General features: G+C 42.7%; 2 protein-coding genes across 3 annotated transcripts in view; one reads left to right on the forward strand and one right to left on the reverse strand.

Annotated features, from left to right (window-relative positions):
• The window catches only part of LOC137306044 (heterogeneous nuclear ribonucleoprotein U-like protein 1), a 40,950-nt gene extending 27,349 nt beyond the window's left edge, over positions 1 to 13,601 (forward strand). Inside the window, exons 9-15 of the mRNA XM_067975073.1 lie at positions 1,638 to 1,760; positions 2,575 to 2,703; positions 8,934 to 9,102; positions 9,560 to 9,802; positions 10,347 to 10,528; positions 11,376 to 11,543; positions 12,669 to 13,601. Of these exons, the coding sequence (XP_067831174.1) occupies positions 1,638 to 1,760; positions 2,575 to 2,703; positions 8,934 to 9,102; positions 9,560 to 9,802; positions 10,347 to 10,528; positions 11,376 to 11,543; positions 12,669 to 12,782 (1,128 nt within the window). The 3' untranslated portion in view covers positions 12,783 to 13,601. The remainder of the gene's footprint in view (positions 1 to 1,637; positions 1,761 to 2,574; positions 2,704 to 8,933; positions 9,103 to 9,559; positions 9,803 to 10,346; positions 10,529 to 11,375; positions 11,544 to 12,668) is intronic.
• LOC137306045 (cytochrome P450 2F3-like) overlaps positions 2,144 to 20,414 on the reverse strand; it is a 65,598-nt gene continuing 47,327 nt past the window's right edge. Inside the window, exon 9 of one of the 2 annotated variants that reach the window (XM_067975075.1) lies at positions 2,144 to 2,727. In XM_067975075.1, coding sequence (XP_067831176.1) covers positions 2,657 to 2,727 — 71 coding nt within the window. In that variant the 3' untranslated portion in view covers positions 2,144 to 2,656. Of the gene's footprint in view, positions 2,728 to 15,089; positions 15,567 to 20,414 lie in introns of those variants that run through there. The other variant, XM_067975076.1, reaches the window with a different exon arrangement.

Below are 20,414 nucleotides of genomic sequence, written 5' to 3' on the forward strand. Positions count from 1 at the left end.
CATTCCAAAACTTGGGGACAAGTTGGCTGAAGGCATAGATGCCATTGGTGAGACAAAAGGAGGGGGATGCAACAGAGGAACGGACAGTTCATGGGCCTTATAACACTGGAGGAGTGAGAGAGACATGGCCATGGAGAGATTTAAACATAAGGATGAGAATTTTGACTGGCATGGGGAGCCAGGAGCCACTGTAGGACAGGGGTGATGGGTGAGCTTGATGCGGGATAGGATCTGGTCAGCAGAGCTTTGGATGAGCTGAATTTTAGGAAGGGTGGAGACTGGAAGACCAACAAGAACATTGCAATAGTGGGGTTTGGAAATGGCAAAGCCATGGATGAGGGTTTCAGTGCCTGATGGGCTGAAATAGGGTTGGAGGCAGACAATGTTACGGAGATGGAAGTAGGCAGTCTTGTCATGGAGGGGATATGGGTTCGGAAACTAAACCTGGGGTCAAATAGGACACAGATTGTGAACAATCTCGTTCAGCCTGACACTGTAGGTGGGGAGGAAGAATATTGTTGGGTGGTGAGGGAGCGGAGTTTATGACTGGGTCTGAAGACGATGGCTTTGTTTGTCTGGAGAAAAGCCTTAATTGCTCATGAAAAGGTGGGGTAAGAAACCTGTCCATGTGGAAAGCTTGAGCTGAAGGTAGCCAAGCTAACTAGGTGAAATTTCTGTACCCAAGTTGATCGAGCGATCATTCACCTTTTGTATGGTAGGAACCAGGTGCAGCCTAATATGGACAGCATTCTCCAGCCAGTGAAATTGCTGCATTAGTTCACCTTGGACATCTTAAGAACTGCAGCTCAGATCATTGTCCTCTTCAGAATCTCATGTTTTCACCCAATTCAAGGAGTGTGTGGAGCTTTCTCTCAGGTCAGAGAGTAAATTGAGATAATGCTGAAAAGCCTTAAAAATATGCCAGTAGCATCTGGTAAATAATCCTGCAGAGGGCAGTAAAGGGTTAGGCTAAACACGGGCAAATCTTTTTGTGAAAGCAGCTGGATTTTCAAACCAGAGGGAGATTTAACTTCGGGAGGTCTGCAAGAATCCAGAAAGAATGAACTTGCTGTCCCTGTTGGCACATAACCACTCTGATTGCCAGTCATGTCTGTGACTTGAACAGCCAGATCTGACGCAGCATTCCTCAGTTTCTGTTTCAAGGCAAGATTCTGAAGAGGCCAGTTCCGGAGCAGCCGTCACTGAAGGCTTACGGCACTGAGACCATAGTGCAATTCTGGCCTCTTGCGTGTCCCTGATTTTCATCACTCCACCATTGGCAGTTGTGCCTTCAGCTGCCTAGGCCCTAAGCTCTGGAATTCCCTCCCTAAACCCCTCTACCCCTCTCTTTCTTTTAAGATGTTCCTTTGTAATGACCCCTTTGACCAAACTTTTGATCACCTGTCCTAATATTTCCTTATATTGTTGTCAAATTTTGTTTGATAACACCCTTGTGAAGCACCTTGGGACATTTTACTACGTTAAAGGGGCTATATAAATGCAATTTATTGTTGTAAGGCTGTGATTTACTAAAGAGGAAAAGCTACGGGGAAGGGGAAACTAAAGAAAATAGGGAGCACAACACCTTGTTTAAAGAATTTTGAGTCGCAGAATTTTACTAAAGACATTTTCTTTAGATCCTGATGATGGTTGGCTTACCTGCAGCAGGGAAGACGACATGGGCTATAACGCATGCAGCTAGCACTCCATGGAAGAAATATAACATCCTCGGAACAAATGCCATTATGGAAAAGATGAAGGTAGGTATAGGGTGTACAGAATGACCCAGTTTCTTATGTTCGTGCCTGAACCAGTAAGTTGTTTGGAACTGCTCAGCTGATGTCTTTAAAACTGAACTCAATTAATGAAGTCCTCCAAAAATATGGTAAAACACTTATGAGGTCAGTATATATCCAATCTACTATCAGAAGTAAATGACGGCGAAGTGAAAAATCTAATGGGAACAGGTGTAACTGCCCATTAGCAGTTCTGCGGACTGACTTGCATTTTTCACTGAACTAGCTGCGCTGCAGCACAATATCAGAACAGTTGAAAACACTTTTCCATCAACAGCCCCGTTCAGTATAGTGTCATTACACAAGGGTCAAAAGTCAGCTTGTGCAGTGATATTTTTAATTGTTCTCTATTCTGCTACAGAACGGCATAAAACATGAATGTATGCACAAACATTAATGTTCTTTATTTGAATAATCTATAGGGGTGGGCAGAAGTTGGGTCTTATCTGTGACTTAAGTGTGATCATTTGAACTTTAAGTTACCGTTTCCATGTGTGCATAAAGTGGTGCCTCTGTGTAAAATGCATATCAAATGGTTATTGTCTCCCTGGTGTCAAAAGCCAGGATTGTAAATTGAGACAGAGTATAAAGGAGTGTTGGTAATTTTCAAAAAATACTGCAGAAGGAAGGTCCTGGCTAACATTAGAAAGCCTATTTCAGTACAAGTAGGGGTAATTGCATCAGTTGCAATATAATGGCTGCACACTAGAAGCGAACGGTCACCACAAGCCAAAGAATCAGGTCCTTTCAACAACAGACGTCTCTGCCATTTTCACAGGTGATGGGTCTTCGGCGTCAACGCAACTACGCAGGCCGTTGGGATGTCCTAATCCAGCAAGCTACTCAGTGCTTGAACCGCCTCATCCAGATTGCTGCTCGCAAGAAACGCAACTACATTCTTGACCAGGTACTGTTGTGTTTCCATGCTTCACTGAAGTAAATTTAGATAAGATACCTTTTATTTTTAGCTTGTTTATGGCAACACATTAATTATATGCTTATTCAGCAAATTAAATCTCTTGTAATTAAAAAAAAAAGCACATTGTAAATAAAAGATCAACTTTGTTTCATTGCTTGGGGATCAAATGAAAATACCCATCCCATGTAAAGAGCAAAAATACAAGATGAGATTTAATGATGTTGCTGCTTAGAAAATAAAACACCAATGGTGAGTAAGTGACTGATCTCCATTGTTACTAAGTTTTTTTAAAAAAACATGATTTTTAAAAGTAGACGTAGTAATTGGAACTTTGTTGATTGTTAAATAATTGGTGTGCAGGTAAGTTATCACTAATGAATGTTGGCTTTCCAGGGCCAGGGCCTACAAGATGGGCGAGGTAAGTACAAGTCTAAAGGACATTCTTTGGTACAGGATAACTGTAAGTACCACTGGTAAGTAGTTGTATGTTGTCTTGTCTGGGGCAGATGTTCTTATGAAGAACTGGTAAGTAAAGGTAAGTATGTGAGAGTGAGTGTAGTCAGGGTCGAGAAAGGAAAAACATCACACTTTCTGGATGGCTTTTGTAAGGTTGCTTGATCCCTTAGTCAGAGGAGTGCAAAGGATGGAATTCTAATTACGTTTTCGGCTGCTACTCTACACGAGAATTAATAAGCAGTCATCCACTGACAGAGCCACAATTGCTCTGATACACTCGTCTTATTCGTTCTACCATTAAAATCCTGTTATTAAAATTGGCTTTTTGATTAAATCAAAGTTTCTGAAAATATTTAATTGGATCCTTGGATGAGACGTTCTCCATTCTAGCAGCACAGTGACCCACACATTAACTAAATGTATGGATTCCTTGTACCACAAGAGAATTAGATAGCTCTAATCCTCAAAACGTTCACTGAAGATTGGCATGTCTGTACCTAACACATCTTGGAACACATTAAAGATGTGTGTGGTTAAATTTCACACCCATGTTTGGTGTGTATGTTGCAGTTGGTTTGTACTGCAAGGGTTTTAGGTCTTGTTTTGCTCCATAATTTCTGTAATCCAAGTCTGGAAATGACTTGAATTTTAAATGCAGATCAAGCAAATTTTATGCTTGCACAGAGTTTCTAATTAGGAAGCATTTTAAAGAGTGGCAATTAAGCATAATTTTGAAATGATCTTGGAGGGTTGTAATGTCCTTTTTTAGTACTTGTGTAAAAAAAGGATACAAGATATAGTTTAACCGCTGAACAGTTTACAGATGTAATGAGGTATATCATCACTTTGCATGTTTGTTGCATGTAGTAATTTAATGTTGCCAACCATCTTGTGAAAACGAATAGTTCATAGCTTTTAAACAAGTAAATATATGACTATAGGCAGGATTCTATACTGGATTGGCTTGCATTGTGTTCCCTAACATTAGGTATCCTTTTTAGTACTGGCAATTTGTGATTTCAATCTTAAAATCGGAAGTGATCTTGAATTTTGAAATTTAAATGCTAACTGGGCGGATTTGTTAGTTGCTTTACTGAGTTTTTATATGCATGCCAAAATGGATATTAATGGGCAGATACTCTAGTGCTATGGCTCAGATAGTAGCTTATGTGTTTTGAATTACATAATGTGTATCAGAATAGTTTTATCTAATACGTTGAACACAGTTACAACTTGGTAAAAAAATCAGTTTTGTGTCCTCCAGAAACTTTATTGTTAAAAGGGGGAGGAGAGTGAAATTGTGTTCCAGTGTAGATTTACATTAATGCTTTACTACTGTGTTGAGAAACTAAAATATTGAAGACTGTCCAGCATGTGTGAATTTAATTATTTTTGCTGTTTGAAAAGTTTGAGGGTGCCAATCTTGTATAACTAAACCTGAACCAGATTGACTTCTACATGGAGAAATTGAGTACAATTTTGAATGGACCCTTTTAGACAATTTTTTAAAAATTCCACTGAAACTAGTAGTGAGGAATGTAAGAGGTCTGCTACAGAATGGCATAAAACTCTGATGTATGCACAAACGTTAAGGTCCTTTGATCAATCTGTGGGGGGGTTGCAGAAGTGGTGCCTACGTGCGTAAAATGCATATCATGGTTCACTGTGACTTTTTTTGTTTTTTGAGAGCAAACTCAAAATTAGGGGATGATTTTCATGCATATATTAGAAATGGGAGATATTGTAGTCTTGTTCGTCCACCTTTCCCTCGTGCTACCACAGCAGTAACTAGAAAAGGAGCTGGATTCTCAAAGTGGGCAGAATTCGAGGTGGATCAGTCATTAGGCCCTGATGGGTGCTACATAGGCTGTTGAAGCAAGTCACAGGAGAATGCAGGGACTGAGAATTTTTCAGCCCTCCTTAGATATGAAAATTGTCAGGGACTGGAGGATAACCACTATTAACAGCTCTGTTCAAGAAGGGAAAGGAGGATAAACTGGTAACTATAAACAAGTTAGTATCAGAATTGGGCAAAATCAAGGACAGCCAGTTGTGTTTTATAAATGTAATTTTTTTTGAAGACTGCTTGGATAAAGGGAATGTAGTAGATGCAGTGTGTATGGATTTTCAGAAAACATTCATTAGATGTCACATGAGGTTTGTTACCAAAATTCAAGTGATGATAGAAGAGAAAATGTAGCAGTGCTGATAGAAAGTTGGAAGTTGGGCTGGATATGAAGGGTTAGAGTTGCCTGGTTTGGGAAAAACACTGAAGGATGCCGACGAACAGAGAGAGGGGTTTAAACACAATTCCCTGAGAGTGCAAGTTCGGGTGAATAAAGCCTTAAAAAAAAAAAGAAGGGCATTAGCAGTTGGGGTTTTGTAAATAGGGGCAGAGAGCACAAGAGCAAAGAGGCAGTTGTGCAAAACAATGGTTTGGCCATAGTTAGAGAACAGTGCAATTTTGGGTGCCTCATTAGTCATGTACACCAGGATGATCCCGGGGCTGGGAAACTAAGAGGAGAGACTTGAGATACTAGCACTATTTCCACTGGAGCCAAGAAAGCCAAGAGGAGATTTAGTAGAGGTTTGTAAAATTATGAAGCGTTTTATGGGGTGCATAGAGAGACTATTTCCTCTTGTTGGGGAGGCCGTGACTATGGTCACACTCACACTGAGAGTGAGGAGAGAGGTTAGGAGAAATTTTGTTACACTGAGTTGTAGGAGCTGGAATTCTTAGCCACAGAGAGGGATTGAGGCAGAGACCGTTGTATTTTTTTAAGGGAAAATTGGATCAACATTTGAGACAGAAGACAACACAGGTCCATGGGGAGAGAGCAGGGTAGTGGGATCAATTTTGGATTGCTCTAGCAAAAAAACCGGCACGGATAAATGGCCTCCTTCTGTGCTGTAAATCTCATTGGTTCAATACAATATAGTTTCAGGTATAACTACTGTATTAGCGTCTATGATAAAATGCTTCTGTGTACATATAGATATATACTTTTTCCACTGGCTAGGATGAGCTATGCTGCTCATTGTTGCATCCAATGTGGGAATTGTTGCTTTCTTTCAAATCCTAGCTTTGTGATGGTTAATATTTTTCATTAGTTAGTGTCTGGAGTTTTCATAGTTTATGCTGCGCTGTTTGTTTTTAATATTGAGGTTAAGGTATCAAGGATTTCATGATTATAATTGGATCATGTCAGGGATGCAGTTGGAGCCCTGTTTTACTGAGACCTGGAAGCACTTAGTCCTTAACTACCCTTATCTCCCTCCATTTATTATAATGTCAATACAGCAGCAACTAACATTCATACATGGTGCATTTTAGAAAACACCTTTATGGTGCTTTATGGAAGGAGGATGGGGGGAAAAGATGAAAGTGGATGTGGGCTGTGATGGGAGAGCGAGGAGAAATGACCAGAAAGGTGAGTTTTGAGAAGGTTTGTAAAAGTGGAGAGGAGCCGAGAGTTGTAGGGAGAATATTCCAGAGAGGATTGAGGTGGGTGGAGGTGAAGTGGGGCATGTGGAGATTGTACAAATGGCCAGAGTCTGAGGACTGAAGGTGCAGGAGGGGGTTGCAGGGCTAAGGTGGGATGACTCCATGGAAGAATTGAAGGTGAAAATTTTAAATTCAGTGCACGAAGATGGGGGTAATTGTGAGTGGGACTTGGTGCAGAGCAGGATATGGATGGCTGAATTTTGCTTAAAAGCATGACTTCATTATTAAGTTAATACTTTTTTTTGTGGCTATATGTTGTCTCAAACACTATAAATTAATTAAAGTCTCTGCACGTGTGATTTTACAAATATGGTTGAGATGCACTGACCCAATCCTTGTGAGTATAGGAAATCAGAATGCATTCAGGGGATGATGGGACAGAGCTGTGAAATGGAAAAGAACAGAGCTAGGGGAAAGTAAAACAGAAAATGGAGTAAAAGTGTTGAGAAACAAATTCAAGCTGTGAAGAATCGGAGTAAAAATATGTAATCCAATAAGGGATTTGCAGAATGAGGTTAAGGAGTATTAAATCAAACCAAAAGAAAATATAAGAGGGAAGTATTTTTATCTTTTAAGAAGAGCAGTATTGTAAGTGATGTTGTAATAACTCTGATCTGCAGACTATTTTTCCAACTTTTGGGAAACACTGTCTCTCACTGGAAGTACACCTGGCATTGGTTGTTCTGTGCTAATAGAGGGATAGTGATTTGATTGCAGTTGGAGAGTGGGAAGGGACGGGGATCCCGTGCTAATTTCATTCAGCGATGGATCTGTTGTGCAGTTATTTTTGGGGTGATGGGCAGGCAGCACAGGAAGAGTTAAGTGTTCGGTGATCGTTTGATTGAAATCATTTTACATTCAAGGGGTGCCTGAAAGCTGAAAAGCCCTAATATATTTTATACTGCTGATGGAAGGGTTACCATAATAACAGGAGTGCTGCGGAGCAGATTGCCGAGCTCCCCAATAGAGGCAGCAAATAGATCTGAAATAATTACAGAAATTCTTATGGTGCATAGCCCTCCTGTAATTGCAAAACAGACTTCCAGTAAACAGTCAATTCCACACTGCAGAGTCTATTTAAACAGTCTCTACGCACTACAGCAGAATCTCTACAAACTACAGCATACAGAACTCGTGACCGAAAATACAGTGGAAGTCTCCTGATAAAAGCAGGATTATTTCTCCAGCAAAATGCAGTGAATGTAAAATCAATCAGTCGCTCACAGCATTGCGGTCTCCAGGCGTAGTTGATGGGGGAATTACCCAATCATTTCCATTCCGGCTGGGATTTGTGGTGTTGCTATATGCAGCCTTTTTAATTTAAAAAAAAATAATTGTCTCCACTGATTTTTTAAAATGAAAACACTTCTGCAGTTATCAGACCCATTTGCGTCAAACTCATGATTGCAGCTTTTAATATCAGGTGATGCTTGTGGAAAGATGAGGAGAAAAGGAACATTTATTGCAATTATGTGTGAACTACCCCAATCAAAATGACTAAAAAAAAATTTGTTCAGGTGTCGTTTAAGTTATTAATGGTGTGATTTGTAGACTTTTAAAATTAAGGTATGAGCTACTTGTTTGTGCACTAAATTCTGGTTCGTCAAAGTAGGCAGTTTTCAGGTGGGGGGAATAGTTTGACGCAGCACTGTCTGATTTACCTGTTGGGTTTGCTTTTTAACATTTCGCTAATTACCGTCAAGAGACTAGAAGCATTCAGATATTCCAGTAACAGTTGTAGGAATGGTATTACATAGAATTTACAGCACAAAGAGGCCATTTGGCCCAACAGATCCACGCTGGTGTTTATGCTCCACACGAGCCTTCTCCTTCATCTCACTTTATCAGCATATCTTTCTAGTCCTTTGTCCCTCATGTGCTGATCTAGTTTCCCCTTTTAGCAATTTTGATACAGGTGTTTAAGAGATTCAGATTTTCCATCTTAAGATCTGATGCTGAGAAGCTTAAACGATTAGCTTGGTTTATCTAAATTATGGAGCAGTATGGGGTCTTCCTAAACCTCTAGTGTTCATTTCGCACACAAGCCCACGTCTATAATTTATATAACATTTAAAAACGTCCAGTACGGAGATTCCAAACTCTGCAGGTAGGTTCTGAAAGGGGGTGCCCACCCTGCCAGAAAGCTTGTGAGCTGTGAGGGGGAAAAATGTTTATTTCGTCGTTTACAGGCCTCGATGTCTGCAAACCAAGCAACAAATAATGAACAATTTTGCCTCTTCTTTGTCACCATTGCTAGACAAATGTTTATGGATCAGCACAGAGACGAAAAATGCGTCCTTTTGAAGGGTTTCAACGCAAGGCTATTGTAATTTGTCCCACGGATGCCGATTTAAAAGAACGAACAATAAAGCGCACTGATGAGGAAGGAAAGGATGTTCCTGATCATGCAGTTTTAGAAATGAAAGGTAGGAAACTGGAAACGCAAATCCTGTTAAAAACCAGTCGGAAGAAAAAAAAACAAAAGCAAAAAGTCAGATAGCTCTCTCCCCTTCTTCATCCTTTATTGTTGCCCCCACATCAAACCCATTTCACCGCCTCTTCCCTCTTACCAGATGTACACGTTGTAGACCCCAGGTCAGTACACCAAGAATGTTATGGCCATCACCAGATTCTCTGATTTATGTGATGTCCATAAGTGCGTTGACGGTAACCGATTACACAATGCCAAGCGATCTGCTTGGAAATTCAGAAGCTGTTTTCTGGGGGTTCGCAATATCTTTTTTTTCCCCCTTACACCCCACTTTCTCCCAGTGATGAGCGGTGTGGTGATCCGTCCTGTGACAGATCGATCTTTTTGACGGTTTCTGATTGCGGTCATTAATTTTCCACCTCTTGCTGTGTGTTCTTTTTTGTGGTGTGCAGCGAACTTCACCCTGCCCGAGGCCGACGAGTTCCTGGACGACGTGACCTACATCGAGCTGCAGAAGGAGGAGTCCTTGAAGCTGGTGAGCGAGTACAACGAAGAAGGCAAGAAGGCCGGGCCCCCCCCAGAGAAGCGCTTCGACAACAGGCCCGCCGGGTTCCGTGGGCGCGGAAGCTTCACTCGATTCGACAATCGCGGCGGGCAGGCGGCACGTGGCTTCACCCGCGGAGGGTACAGAGCAGGTTTGTAACTGGGGCCGCAGAGGCAAGTCCTGGCTTTGTACTGGAATCGTTTTTAAAAATGACCACTAGTTTATTCACTATTTTGTTTGGTAGTTAACAACAGAGGATGATTAAAACCGCAAATTTTCTACGTACACCATATCTGTCCAGAACAAGGGGGCAGAACCTTAAAATTAGCACTAGGCAGCTCAAGGGTGATGTCAGGAAGAACTTCTTCATGCAAAGGATAGTGAAAATCTGGAAAACATTCTCCCAAAAGCTGTTGATACTGGGGGTCAATTGAAATTTCAAAACGGGTTGATTTTTTTTTAGGCAAAGGGTATTAAGGGTTACGGAACCGAGGCAGGTAGATGGAGTTAAGACACAGACCAGCCATGATCCAATTGAATGGCGGAACAGGCTTGAGAGGCTGAATGGCCTCCTCCTGTTCCTATGTTAATTGTTGCTGGAAAGTTTTATGGTAGACTTTTTGGCCTGTTAACCCCCGGTACAGGGGCAGGGCCCACACTTGTCGTGAATAAAATCTGTCTACTTTTGAATTTAGGCTTCAACCGTGGAGGTAACACTCAGAACCGTTGGACCAACAGCAGCAGCACCAGCAGCAGCACCAACAGCAGCAGCACCAACAGCAGCACCAACAGCCGTGGTACCTATAATCGCACCCAGAGCTACAACTCAACCCGCCCTACACCGACCTACAACAAAACCACCTACAGTCCGAGCCAGGTAACCAGTTAAATAGATAAATAATTGGGGTCCGGGGGTCGGGGTGGAGAAGTCTGCTGGAAATGAGGTTCTTGCCGATCCTCATTAGGGGAATAGGAGAGAGAGTAAGCAACCAGTTTTACAGGATTTATGTCCTTAGTGCAAGCATTTGGGTATAAGAAGGAAAGAGCTTGTATTTATACAGTAACCTTCATGTCCTCAAGGCTGTCCCAAAGTGCTTTACAGCCAATGAATGACTTGTTGACATGTAAGCACACATGGCTGTCAGTTTATCTACAACAAAGTACAACACACTAGATGACCAGATAATCTGTTTTTGGTGGTGCTGGTTGAGGGATAAATATTGGCCAGAGCACCTTCCCTGCTCTTCAGATAGTGCCATGGGCCTCGGTTCATCGGCTCCACGCCTCATCTGAGAGGCGGCACCTCCAACAATGCAGCACTCCCTCAGTACTCCACGTCAGCCTAGACTCCGTGCTGTACCTAGAGTGGGGCTTGAACCCACGACCCTCTAACTTCGTGGTGAGAGCTACCACTGAGCCAGTGAATCTTCAGCTTGGTGCATCCTCGGGTTCTCTAGCTGCCTGTTGGTTCATTAGGAACTTGTGCTGAAGTTTTTTCTTCAACCTTCCCACCTGTGCCTGCTTTTGTTGGATTCGCTGCATTGGTTTTAGAAAGTTTCTCAAAAATGGTCTTTATACCTAACACTGCAAAGAGCTTAACATTTATTTACTTGTTTAAAATGTACCAACATTTCCGACTTGAAGTTAAAACTTGTGCAATTTGCCATGCTGAACTTTGATCTCCAAACTTGTAACAAACTTGCCATGTTTCGTTTCTATTTCAGCCGACGACGACGTATGGGCAGAGTTATAGTCAGGGCTACAATCAAGCATACACTCCGAGTTACAACTATGGGAACTATGCCAACTATGGGAACTACAACCAAGGCTACACTCAGCCCCAGACTGCCACACAAACCTACAGCCAGCAGTACCCCAACCAGTACCAGCAGGTGAGATTCACAGCGTCGGAATGTGTGAGGCAGAGAAACTGGAGTGCATGTCTTAACTCTCTCTCTTAGCACTGGGTACGGGATAAATCTGGTACTTTGTGGGCTGGCACCAGGAGGGGGGAAGAAATGACTGAGAGCTGCTGGATTGTTGTAAAAACCCAACTGGTTCACTCGTTCTTCGGGGAAGGGCATCTGCTAACCCACCCCCACCCTGCCCCAAACCCAGTCGAGTCCCACACTGTGGCTGAAGTGGTCCAGCAAAGCTACTCAATTGTAAAACAGCTGGACTAGGAGTGGGCACTAAATGCGATCTTGCCAGTGTCATCCACACCCTGAGAAATAATGAGAATCGTGTGACTGGGTCCCCTGATCACACTAACAGGGAACCGTAATTAATTCTGATCTTTGGACAGAGAGGTCAGGTGAGGAAGGTTTGACTCAGTATTTACCTGTAGGTGGAGGACTGTTCAAAGAGATGCTATTTATGCTCAGTGTACCACGTAGGCAGTCTCAAACTACAGGAATGTCCATCTATGGAAGTGCCAGCTATGAATACCACCTTGATGGATAAGTGTGAACTCTTGCTGCATTGGGACGGCTGCCTGCACAATGGCAGTCTTGTGGTGTTTGCATGGAGAAAATGTTTAAATAGTTTTCGGGAGCTGGGTGGCACAGTGGGTGACGCATTTTGGGTTTGCAAACTAAGACAGATAGGATGAAAATCTTACCTCATTGTTATGCTTGGGACCATTTTAAACCCAGAATACAGACTGGCCAGGAATTGGTTGCTATGGTTATTGGCGTGGCAAAGTGCACACTAGGGGCTTTAGAGATTGTCTGAGGTTAGGGTAAGACACATTGGGGCAGAACAGAAGGAGCTTTACTGTCTTTGTACTCTGACGGACCTTTAATGTATTCAGTGCACACTGGATGACGTGCAAAACAAGTGCTCCAACTCCCAGCAACACACTCCTTGCCTTGGTGAGAGTGCATTTTTTTTTAAAAAGCAGCTGGCTGGACTGATGCTTTTTGAAATCTTGGACTCACTCTTGAAATGTTTTATATTGCTTTTAATGAATTTAAATCTGTGAATTTAACATTGCCTGCATTCCGTTTGTTCTCCAGTACGCTCAGCAGTGGAGCCAGTATTACCAGAACCAGAGTCAGTGGAACCAATACTACGGCAACTACAACTATGGGAATTACTCGGGAGGATCCCAGGGCTCTGGGACGCAGTAAAACCGATACTGAAGCTATCATCGCAAAACCTTTTTTAAAAAAAAACACAAAATAATTCTACTTGCCGTCAGTTGTACAAAGATTTAAAAGCTCCGTCAAGGTGTGGCACACACCAGTTTGCAAGCATTTTATTGTGTCAATATAGTAGTAGTGATTGTAAAATTGCTAAAAGAAGGAATAAACAATTAAGATTCTGGGATGTTTCATGTAATGACGCCGCCTTTTTAGATTTTTATGTAACTTTTTACTTGTCAGTAAGCTGTCGATATTTTGTCAGGATAATTAATGACAAAATTTCTTTAAAAAAACAATTAGGCGACACCTTGAACATGTGTAACTTTTTTTATATAATGTATAACAATTCATGTGACTTTGCTTGTGCTTTTCTGTTGAGTCAGGTTGAAACAGCTTTTGTATCTGGGAAAATTTAAGAGTGAACAACATACATGGCTTTTGGTGTCCTTTATTGCTCTCAATTATGTCTTACAAGAATTTGTGTTTGAGTGAAATATAATTAAGAACCCGAGCAATATTTTTGATCCTAATGTTGGGTTTTAGTATTGTATCTACATTAGGTGACTAGGAATGCTTGGAGCTATCTCTGAATTCCTATCAGGTCTGGCAGTTGTGCTATTGTAAAAAGCAGGGAGTCAAAAGAAGAAAATAAAACACTCCATATTATGTACAAACCAAACATTTTGAGTATCATTCAGGCAGTCGATTTTTATTTCCCCACCAGTGTGGCTGATGAACTGAATTGTCTTCCATCTCCAGAAGCTGACAAAACATTTACTGTTAATAAAAACAAATCTGCCTATCTCTCAGCTTTGGTTGTGTTTTACTTCACTTGGTTCCTGAAAGTGGTGTGCGGTATGTACCAGGTTGTACCTGGAGGGGTTGGGGAGAAAGGGAGGGACAGGGAAAGAGAGGTGATTGCCATAGCTAGTTACCCTCCCTGAGGTGCTGTGCAAATGAGGCAGGCAGATAGTGACAGTCTAAGACTTACAGTAACAGTGAGTGCTCGGTAACCTTGTAACCCCAGCTGTTTATCACAAGGTGATAGAACAAGTGATCTCCACTGTCGTTGTTTAGATTTCTTGTGGCCACATTGGAAGACTCCAAATAAGAAACGGATTTCTGAAAAGTATGATGAGTGGGCCAGCTCCCGAACTGAGCCCTTGTATCTCTGAACTGCTTGGCTTGTGGCCTGGTGGTGAATAACTTGATCCCAAACCAGACCTGAGAAATGGTAACTTAGTTAAGTTTACTCTTACGCAGCTTATGGAATTTGGTTTACTCTCTTCACTCCACTTGGCCACTAACCACTGTCAACTAGTAGGTCAGTCGTTACGAGACCACCAGTTTCTCCACATTTGCAACAGCTAACAGTTGGCCTATGGGAAGCACATTTCAAATTATAATTCACCTCTCTGTCCCAGTCCGCTTCACTGAGTTATTTGGGGAACTCTTCATAACGCATCTGGGGAACGCACAAGTTGCACAGTCCTGGTGTCGAATAACTATCCTAGAGTATTAAGAGTGCTACAGGGGCGTTCCCCATGATGCCTGAGCCAGGTGTCCCTAATGAATCGCTGAACCGTACAGCCCAAGAAAGGTCTCCCCTATGATTCCTGATATGGGCTGGGTTAGCTAGAGACAATAAAATTAGCCTCAATGGGGTATGTTTTTAACTTTGCTGTCTGGGTGGTCATCTGGTGGGGTGAAACGCCTGCTCTGTATAGAACCTGTATAGATTTTCAGTCCATGGATGTAAATAGGATAAAAATCAGATGGGAAACTGTATAGGGCATGGAAATCTACCCCAACGCTGCTTGCTTTGGGAGGGAAAAAATCAGCAAGGGGTCCTACTGATCTAGTGACCCGCCCTACTTGAAGTGTATATCTGTGTGTGTGTGGATGAAGATTGGCTGGATTTGACTCTGCTATCCTGCAATAATGTAACCTGCTGACACGTGAACACAGGTGAAGAGTGGCTACTTGGGGATGGTACCAATCACCTGTGGGACTAAACCAAAGCAACTTGAGGGGGGAGAGAAAATTTTTAAAAATCTCCACGAGAAATGATTGCCTGCAAGGTGACCCACACTGTAGTGACTCCCACTGTGGTGACCCATACACTATCTCTTGATACTGTTTTATTTGACTTTATAGATGGCTTGTAATGTAGACATGAAATTAATAGATTAACAATTGCTTATTGTGGAAAAGTAAATTCATTTGTGCATTTGTAAAAATCACACTTGAAGATTTTTTCTTGCATTTTCACTATCCTGTAAACAAGTGTATGACTAGAAACTTTTCTCATTTCCATTGCTCTGCTACACAGGCGAAGACTAGTTATTACAAGAGTTTTATTCCAGTGGTTTATAGTGAAAATATGTTACATGTGATCCTATGAACATTGATCACCAAGATGCCTACGTCCTGTCAGACTGTCGATCTAGACTGAATGCTTCATAGTGTGAGAATGTTTGTTTTCTTTCCCTCCTGATACCTGCCATTTAACTTTACATTTGATTAAGTACTAAAGCTGTTGCTTTGTGATTGTCGGTACTTTGTTGCAATGCCTAAAACTGAACCATTATGTTTAAATAAAAAGTCATTAAAAATGTATTTTAAACTCAGCTGTACATTGTTTGCACTTGATGTCTACAATTTAAGCAGGCGCCAACCAACTTTACATTGGGGTAGGGCACTATTATGTGGGACAAGGTATGTTAATTTCTGCATCTGTGATCCAGCTTTGGCACCCAGACGATCAACCTGTAGGTAAAATACCAAGATTTAGAGATGTTTGTGCTTTTTATAAACCCTCTGATGGATTAAAATTTGGGCAGAGCCAGTGCAACACTGATTCAAAAGCAAAATACTGCAGATACTGGAAATCTGAAATAAAAACAAAAAATGCTGGAAATACTCAGCAAGTCAGGCAGCATCTGTGAAGAAAGGATCAGAGTTAACGTTCCTTTTGTTTGTTGTCCCATTACCACCCTCCTTGCCTTGCACCATCATCCCTTTTGTCATTCAATCACTCCTGCCCTCCAGTCTATCAGAGACCTTCCCTTTTGTTCTTCCCCCTCCCCACCACCCTTTTGCCTGGCTTTGTACTTGCTTAAAAACTATTTGATCTTCAACTTCTTCCAGTTCTGATGAAAGGTCAGTGACCTAAAACGTTAACTCTTTCTCCACAGATGCTGCCTGACTTGTTGAGTATTTCCAGCAGTTTCTGTTTTTATTCCAGTGAAACACTGGTTATACCAGCACTGGAAGAAAGGTGTTGCTTTAAACGCAGTCACACAGGCCTCCCACATATCCGGATACCTGAAGGTTTCATCTCTGCTTCTTGAAATACCAAACAGGTGCAAAGCTAGCGAGATTCCCAGGTACCTGCTTGTTGCTGTGATTTGTTTTGACTCTGACCATGTACCTTGGTTTGAGAGCAGGTATGGCTGTGCTGCCATATTTCGAGGGGCTGAGCCCGCTGCACAAAACTGTTGATAATTTATTATACATGGGAAGCCTCAGAGGCCATAGAGAAATAGGAATATTTTTACAGCCCTGAAGAAAGTATTTGCATTTATAAAGCACCTTTCAATCCCTGGGATATCCCAAAGTGCTTCAGAATTAATCACTTTTGAAATGTTACTGTTTTATAAGCAAACGTGACAGCCAGTTTGTGCACAGCAAGTTCCCACAAACAGTAATAAGATAAATGACCACCTAATTTTTATTTTGGAGGTGGTGGTTAAGGATACTACAAGAACCCCATGCTCTTTGAATATACTGCCACAGGATCTTTTACATCCACCTGAGCAGACGGGGCCTCGGTTTGATGCCTCACCCGAAAGACAGTTCAGCACTCCCTCAGTACTGCAGTGAAGTGTCAGCTTAGATTATGTGTTCCAATCATTTGAGCATCACTAACAAACCACAGTAGACAGAGCTTTACTCTGTATCAGGCTATACCTTTCTTGACCTATGGATGCTTCATGCTGTGAGGCCACTGTAGTGCTGGCCTCTCTTATTTGGAGCTGAGATATTAAAGGTTATGTTTAAAGATTGGTTATAGAGTAGTACAGTAGGTGAATTCATCGGTTTCCTCTTCAATGACAGCCCTTCTATCATCCACGTGCAAACTACAGCTGGTCAATATTGTACGTTAGCTTTGAAATTTGAAGCTCATTACGATTTTGCAAAAATGTTAGCAGTGGTCGGGATGACCTTCAAAATGTTCTTGAATCGCACTTGACTGTGTTACAGTCCGGGCTTCTCCCAACACTTTGAAAAAGCAGTTTCCATCAGACTGAGTATCTGATGAACTGAAATCTGCATCCTTATGTGAGTGGGATAGTGTGCCAAGGGATTAACAGTCACCATTTAATGGCAAGACTATTAAACCAGCGTCCATATGGGATGCTCATCACTTTCTCCACCTTACTCCACACACTGGCAAATAGCACACCGTCAGGCCTTTGCATCCAGGCTAAAATTTGGATTATAAGCAAAATACTGCAGATGCTGGAAATCGGAAATAAAAACAGAAAATGCTGGAAAAGCTCAGCAAGTGAGGCAGCATCTGTGGAGAAAGAAACAGAGTTAACGTTTCAGGGAAATCCCTGGCTCTGTACTTACTGAAAAACTTTAACTCTTAACAGCTTCCAGTTCTGACCAAAGATCTTTGACCTGAAATGTTAACTCTGTTTCTTTCTCCACAGATGAGCTTTTCCAGCATTTTCTGTTTTTACTTAAAATTTGGATTTATTTACGAGTAATATAATTACACCGAAGCAGTAAGACACATGATGGCATAAATAACTTAGAGAATTCAGATCAAAAGGACTTAAAGTATCCTCTGTAGAACATTTCTTAGTTTGATAATATAGACTTCCAGATGCAATGTTTGTATGTGGGTAATGTGAAATTCATGCTCACTGAACAGACCCAGCTGCATGAGTGAAACTGAACTAAGTTAGGCCAACGTCTTTGTCAAAAGAAACCTTTCAAGTCACGGGTGTTTGTTTTAGAGACATATCCTTGATGGGTCATATGCAACCCTCCACAACTACTGTCTCAGGTCGACCCATTTTGTTTGCAGCCTCAGCGTCCTGTTCGACTCAGAGCTGCGCTTCCAACTCCATCCCCGCTCCATCACCGCCGACTTCCAACTCCATAACATCGCCCGCCTCTGCCCATCTACCGCTGAAATCCTTATCCATGTCTTTGTTGCCTCCAATGTTCTCCCGGCCAGCCTCCCGTGTTTCACTCTCCGTAAACTTCAGCTCGTCCAAAACATAAGAACACAAGAAATAGGAGCAGGAGTAAGCCGTAAGGCCCCTCGAGCCTGCTCCGCCATTCAATCAGATCATGGCTGATCTTCAACCTCAACTCCACTTTCCTGCCCGATCTCCATGTCCCTTGATTCCCCTAGAATCCAAAAATCTACCTATCTCAGCCTTGAATATACTCAATGACTCTGCATCCACAGCCCTTTGGGGTAGAGAATTACAAAGATTCACAACCCTCTGAGTGAAGAAATTCCTCCTCATCTCAGTCTTAAATGGCTGACCCCTTATCCTGAGACTATGCCCCCTAGTTCTAGACTCTCCAGCCAGGGGAAACAACCTCTCAGCCTTTACCCTGTCAAGTCCCCTCAGAATCTTATATGTTGCAATGAGATCATCTCTCATTCTTCTAAACTCCACAGGACAGAGGCCCATTTCACTCAATCTCCCATCATAGGACAACGCTCTCATCCCACAAATTAATCCAGTGAACCTTTGTTGGACCGCTTCTATATCCTTCCTTCGATAAGGAGATCAAAACTGCACAGTATTCCAGGTGTGGTCTCATCAAAGCTCTGTACTCTGCTGCCCGTATCCTAAGTCACACCAAGTCCCATTCACCCATCAACCCTATGCTCACTGACCTACATTGGCTCCCAGTCCCCCAAAACCTCCAATTTAAAATTCTCATCATGTTCGAATCCCTCCATGTCCTCGTCGCTCCCTATGTCTGTAACCTCCAACCTACAGCCTTTGCGTTCCTCCACCTCTGGCCTCTTGTGCATCCCCATTCTCTGTGCTCCACTATTGGCAGCGGTTCCTTCAGCCATCTAGCCCCACACCAGAATTCCTTCCCTGAACCTCTCTACCTCTCTCCTTTAAGACCCTCCTTAAAACCCATCTCTTTGACCAAGCTTTTAGTCACCCCTCCTAATAGCTCCTTCCTTGGCTCAGTATCCATTTTTGTCTGATTAGGTCTCTCTGTGAAGCGACTTGCACCATTTTTCTACGTTAAAAGCACCAAATAAATGCAAATTGCTGTTGTTGATTGGATTTGTAAAAATGTCAGCACAGCAGTCCCAGGAGAGTACAAAGAAGACCATGGGTGCAGTCAGCCACAACTAGTCAGAAGTGTGTGTGTGGGAGCTCAGTGCGAGTCAGCTCCCCACATCTCCTAGCTCCACCTTACACCAGACTCCCACCTACAGTAGGTATGCTCCTGGCAGGCAGCATGTCAGACTCCATGAGGAAAGGCATCATCACCCTCATCTACAAGCAGAAGGGGGAGGGAGAAGAAATCAAAAATTGGCACTACAAAATTCTGTCCAAGGTCATAAGAACATAAGAAATAGGAGCAGGAGTAGGCCAATCGGCCCCTCGAGCCTGTTCCGCCATTCAATAAGATCATGGCTGATCTGATCCTGACCTCAAATCTAAATTCATGTCCAATTTCCTGCCCGCTCCCCGTAACCCCTAATTCCCTTTACTTCTAGGAAACTGTCTATTTCTGTTTTAAATTTATTTAATGATGTAGCTTCCACAGCTTCCTGGGGCAGCAAATTCCACAGACCTACTACCCTCTGAGTGAAGAAGTTTCTCCTCATCTCAGTTTTGAAAGAGCAGCCCCTTATTCTAAGATTATGCCCCCTAGTTCTAGGTCATCGCCAATCGGGTCAAGTCAGCCCTGGAGGTGGTGATCCACCCCGACCAGACCTGCGCCGTACCCGGCAGGAAGATCTCTGATAGCCTGGCGCTACTCAGGGATATGATCGCCTACATACAGGACTGGGGGGTGAACACCTGCCTGATCAGCCTGAACCAGGAGAAGGCCTTTGACAGAATATCCCACACGTGCATGATGGACGTGCTCTCCAAAATGGGGTTTGGAGAGGGAATCCGCAATTGAACATAGGAACATAGGAACAGGAATAGGCCATTCAGCCCCTCGTGCCTGCTCCGCCATTTGATAAGATCATGGCTGATCTGTGATCTAGCTCCATATACCTGCCTTTGGCCCATATCCCTTTGGTTGCCAAAAAGCTATCTATCTCACATTTGGATCCAACTGCTCTACACAAACATCAGTAGCGCAGTTTCAATCAACGGGCGGGAATCAGAAAGCTTTCTGATCAAATCTGGAGTCAAGCAGGGCTGTCCTCTCTCCTCCGTCTTGTGTGTTGCATCGAACCCTTTGACGAATCCATCAGGAGGGATGCGGGCATAAGAGGGGTGACGATCCCAGGCAGTGGAGGCACTCAGGTCAAGGCCTCCCTGTACATGGACGACGTCGCCGTCTTTTGCTCGGATCAGCTGTCGGTCCGCAGGTTGA

This window comes from Heptranchias perlo, chromosome 41, assembly GCF_035084215.1.
Source record: "Heptranchias perlo isolate sHepPer1 chromosome 41, sHepPer1.hap1, whole genome shotgun sequence".
Lineage (NCBI taxonomy): Eukaryota > Metazoa > Chordata > Chondrichthyes > Hexanchiformes > Hexanchidae > Heptranchias > Heptranchias perlo.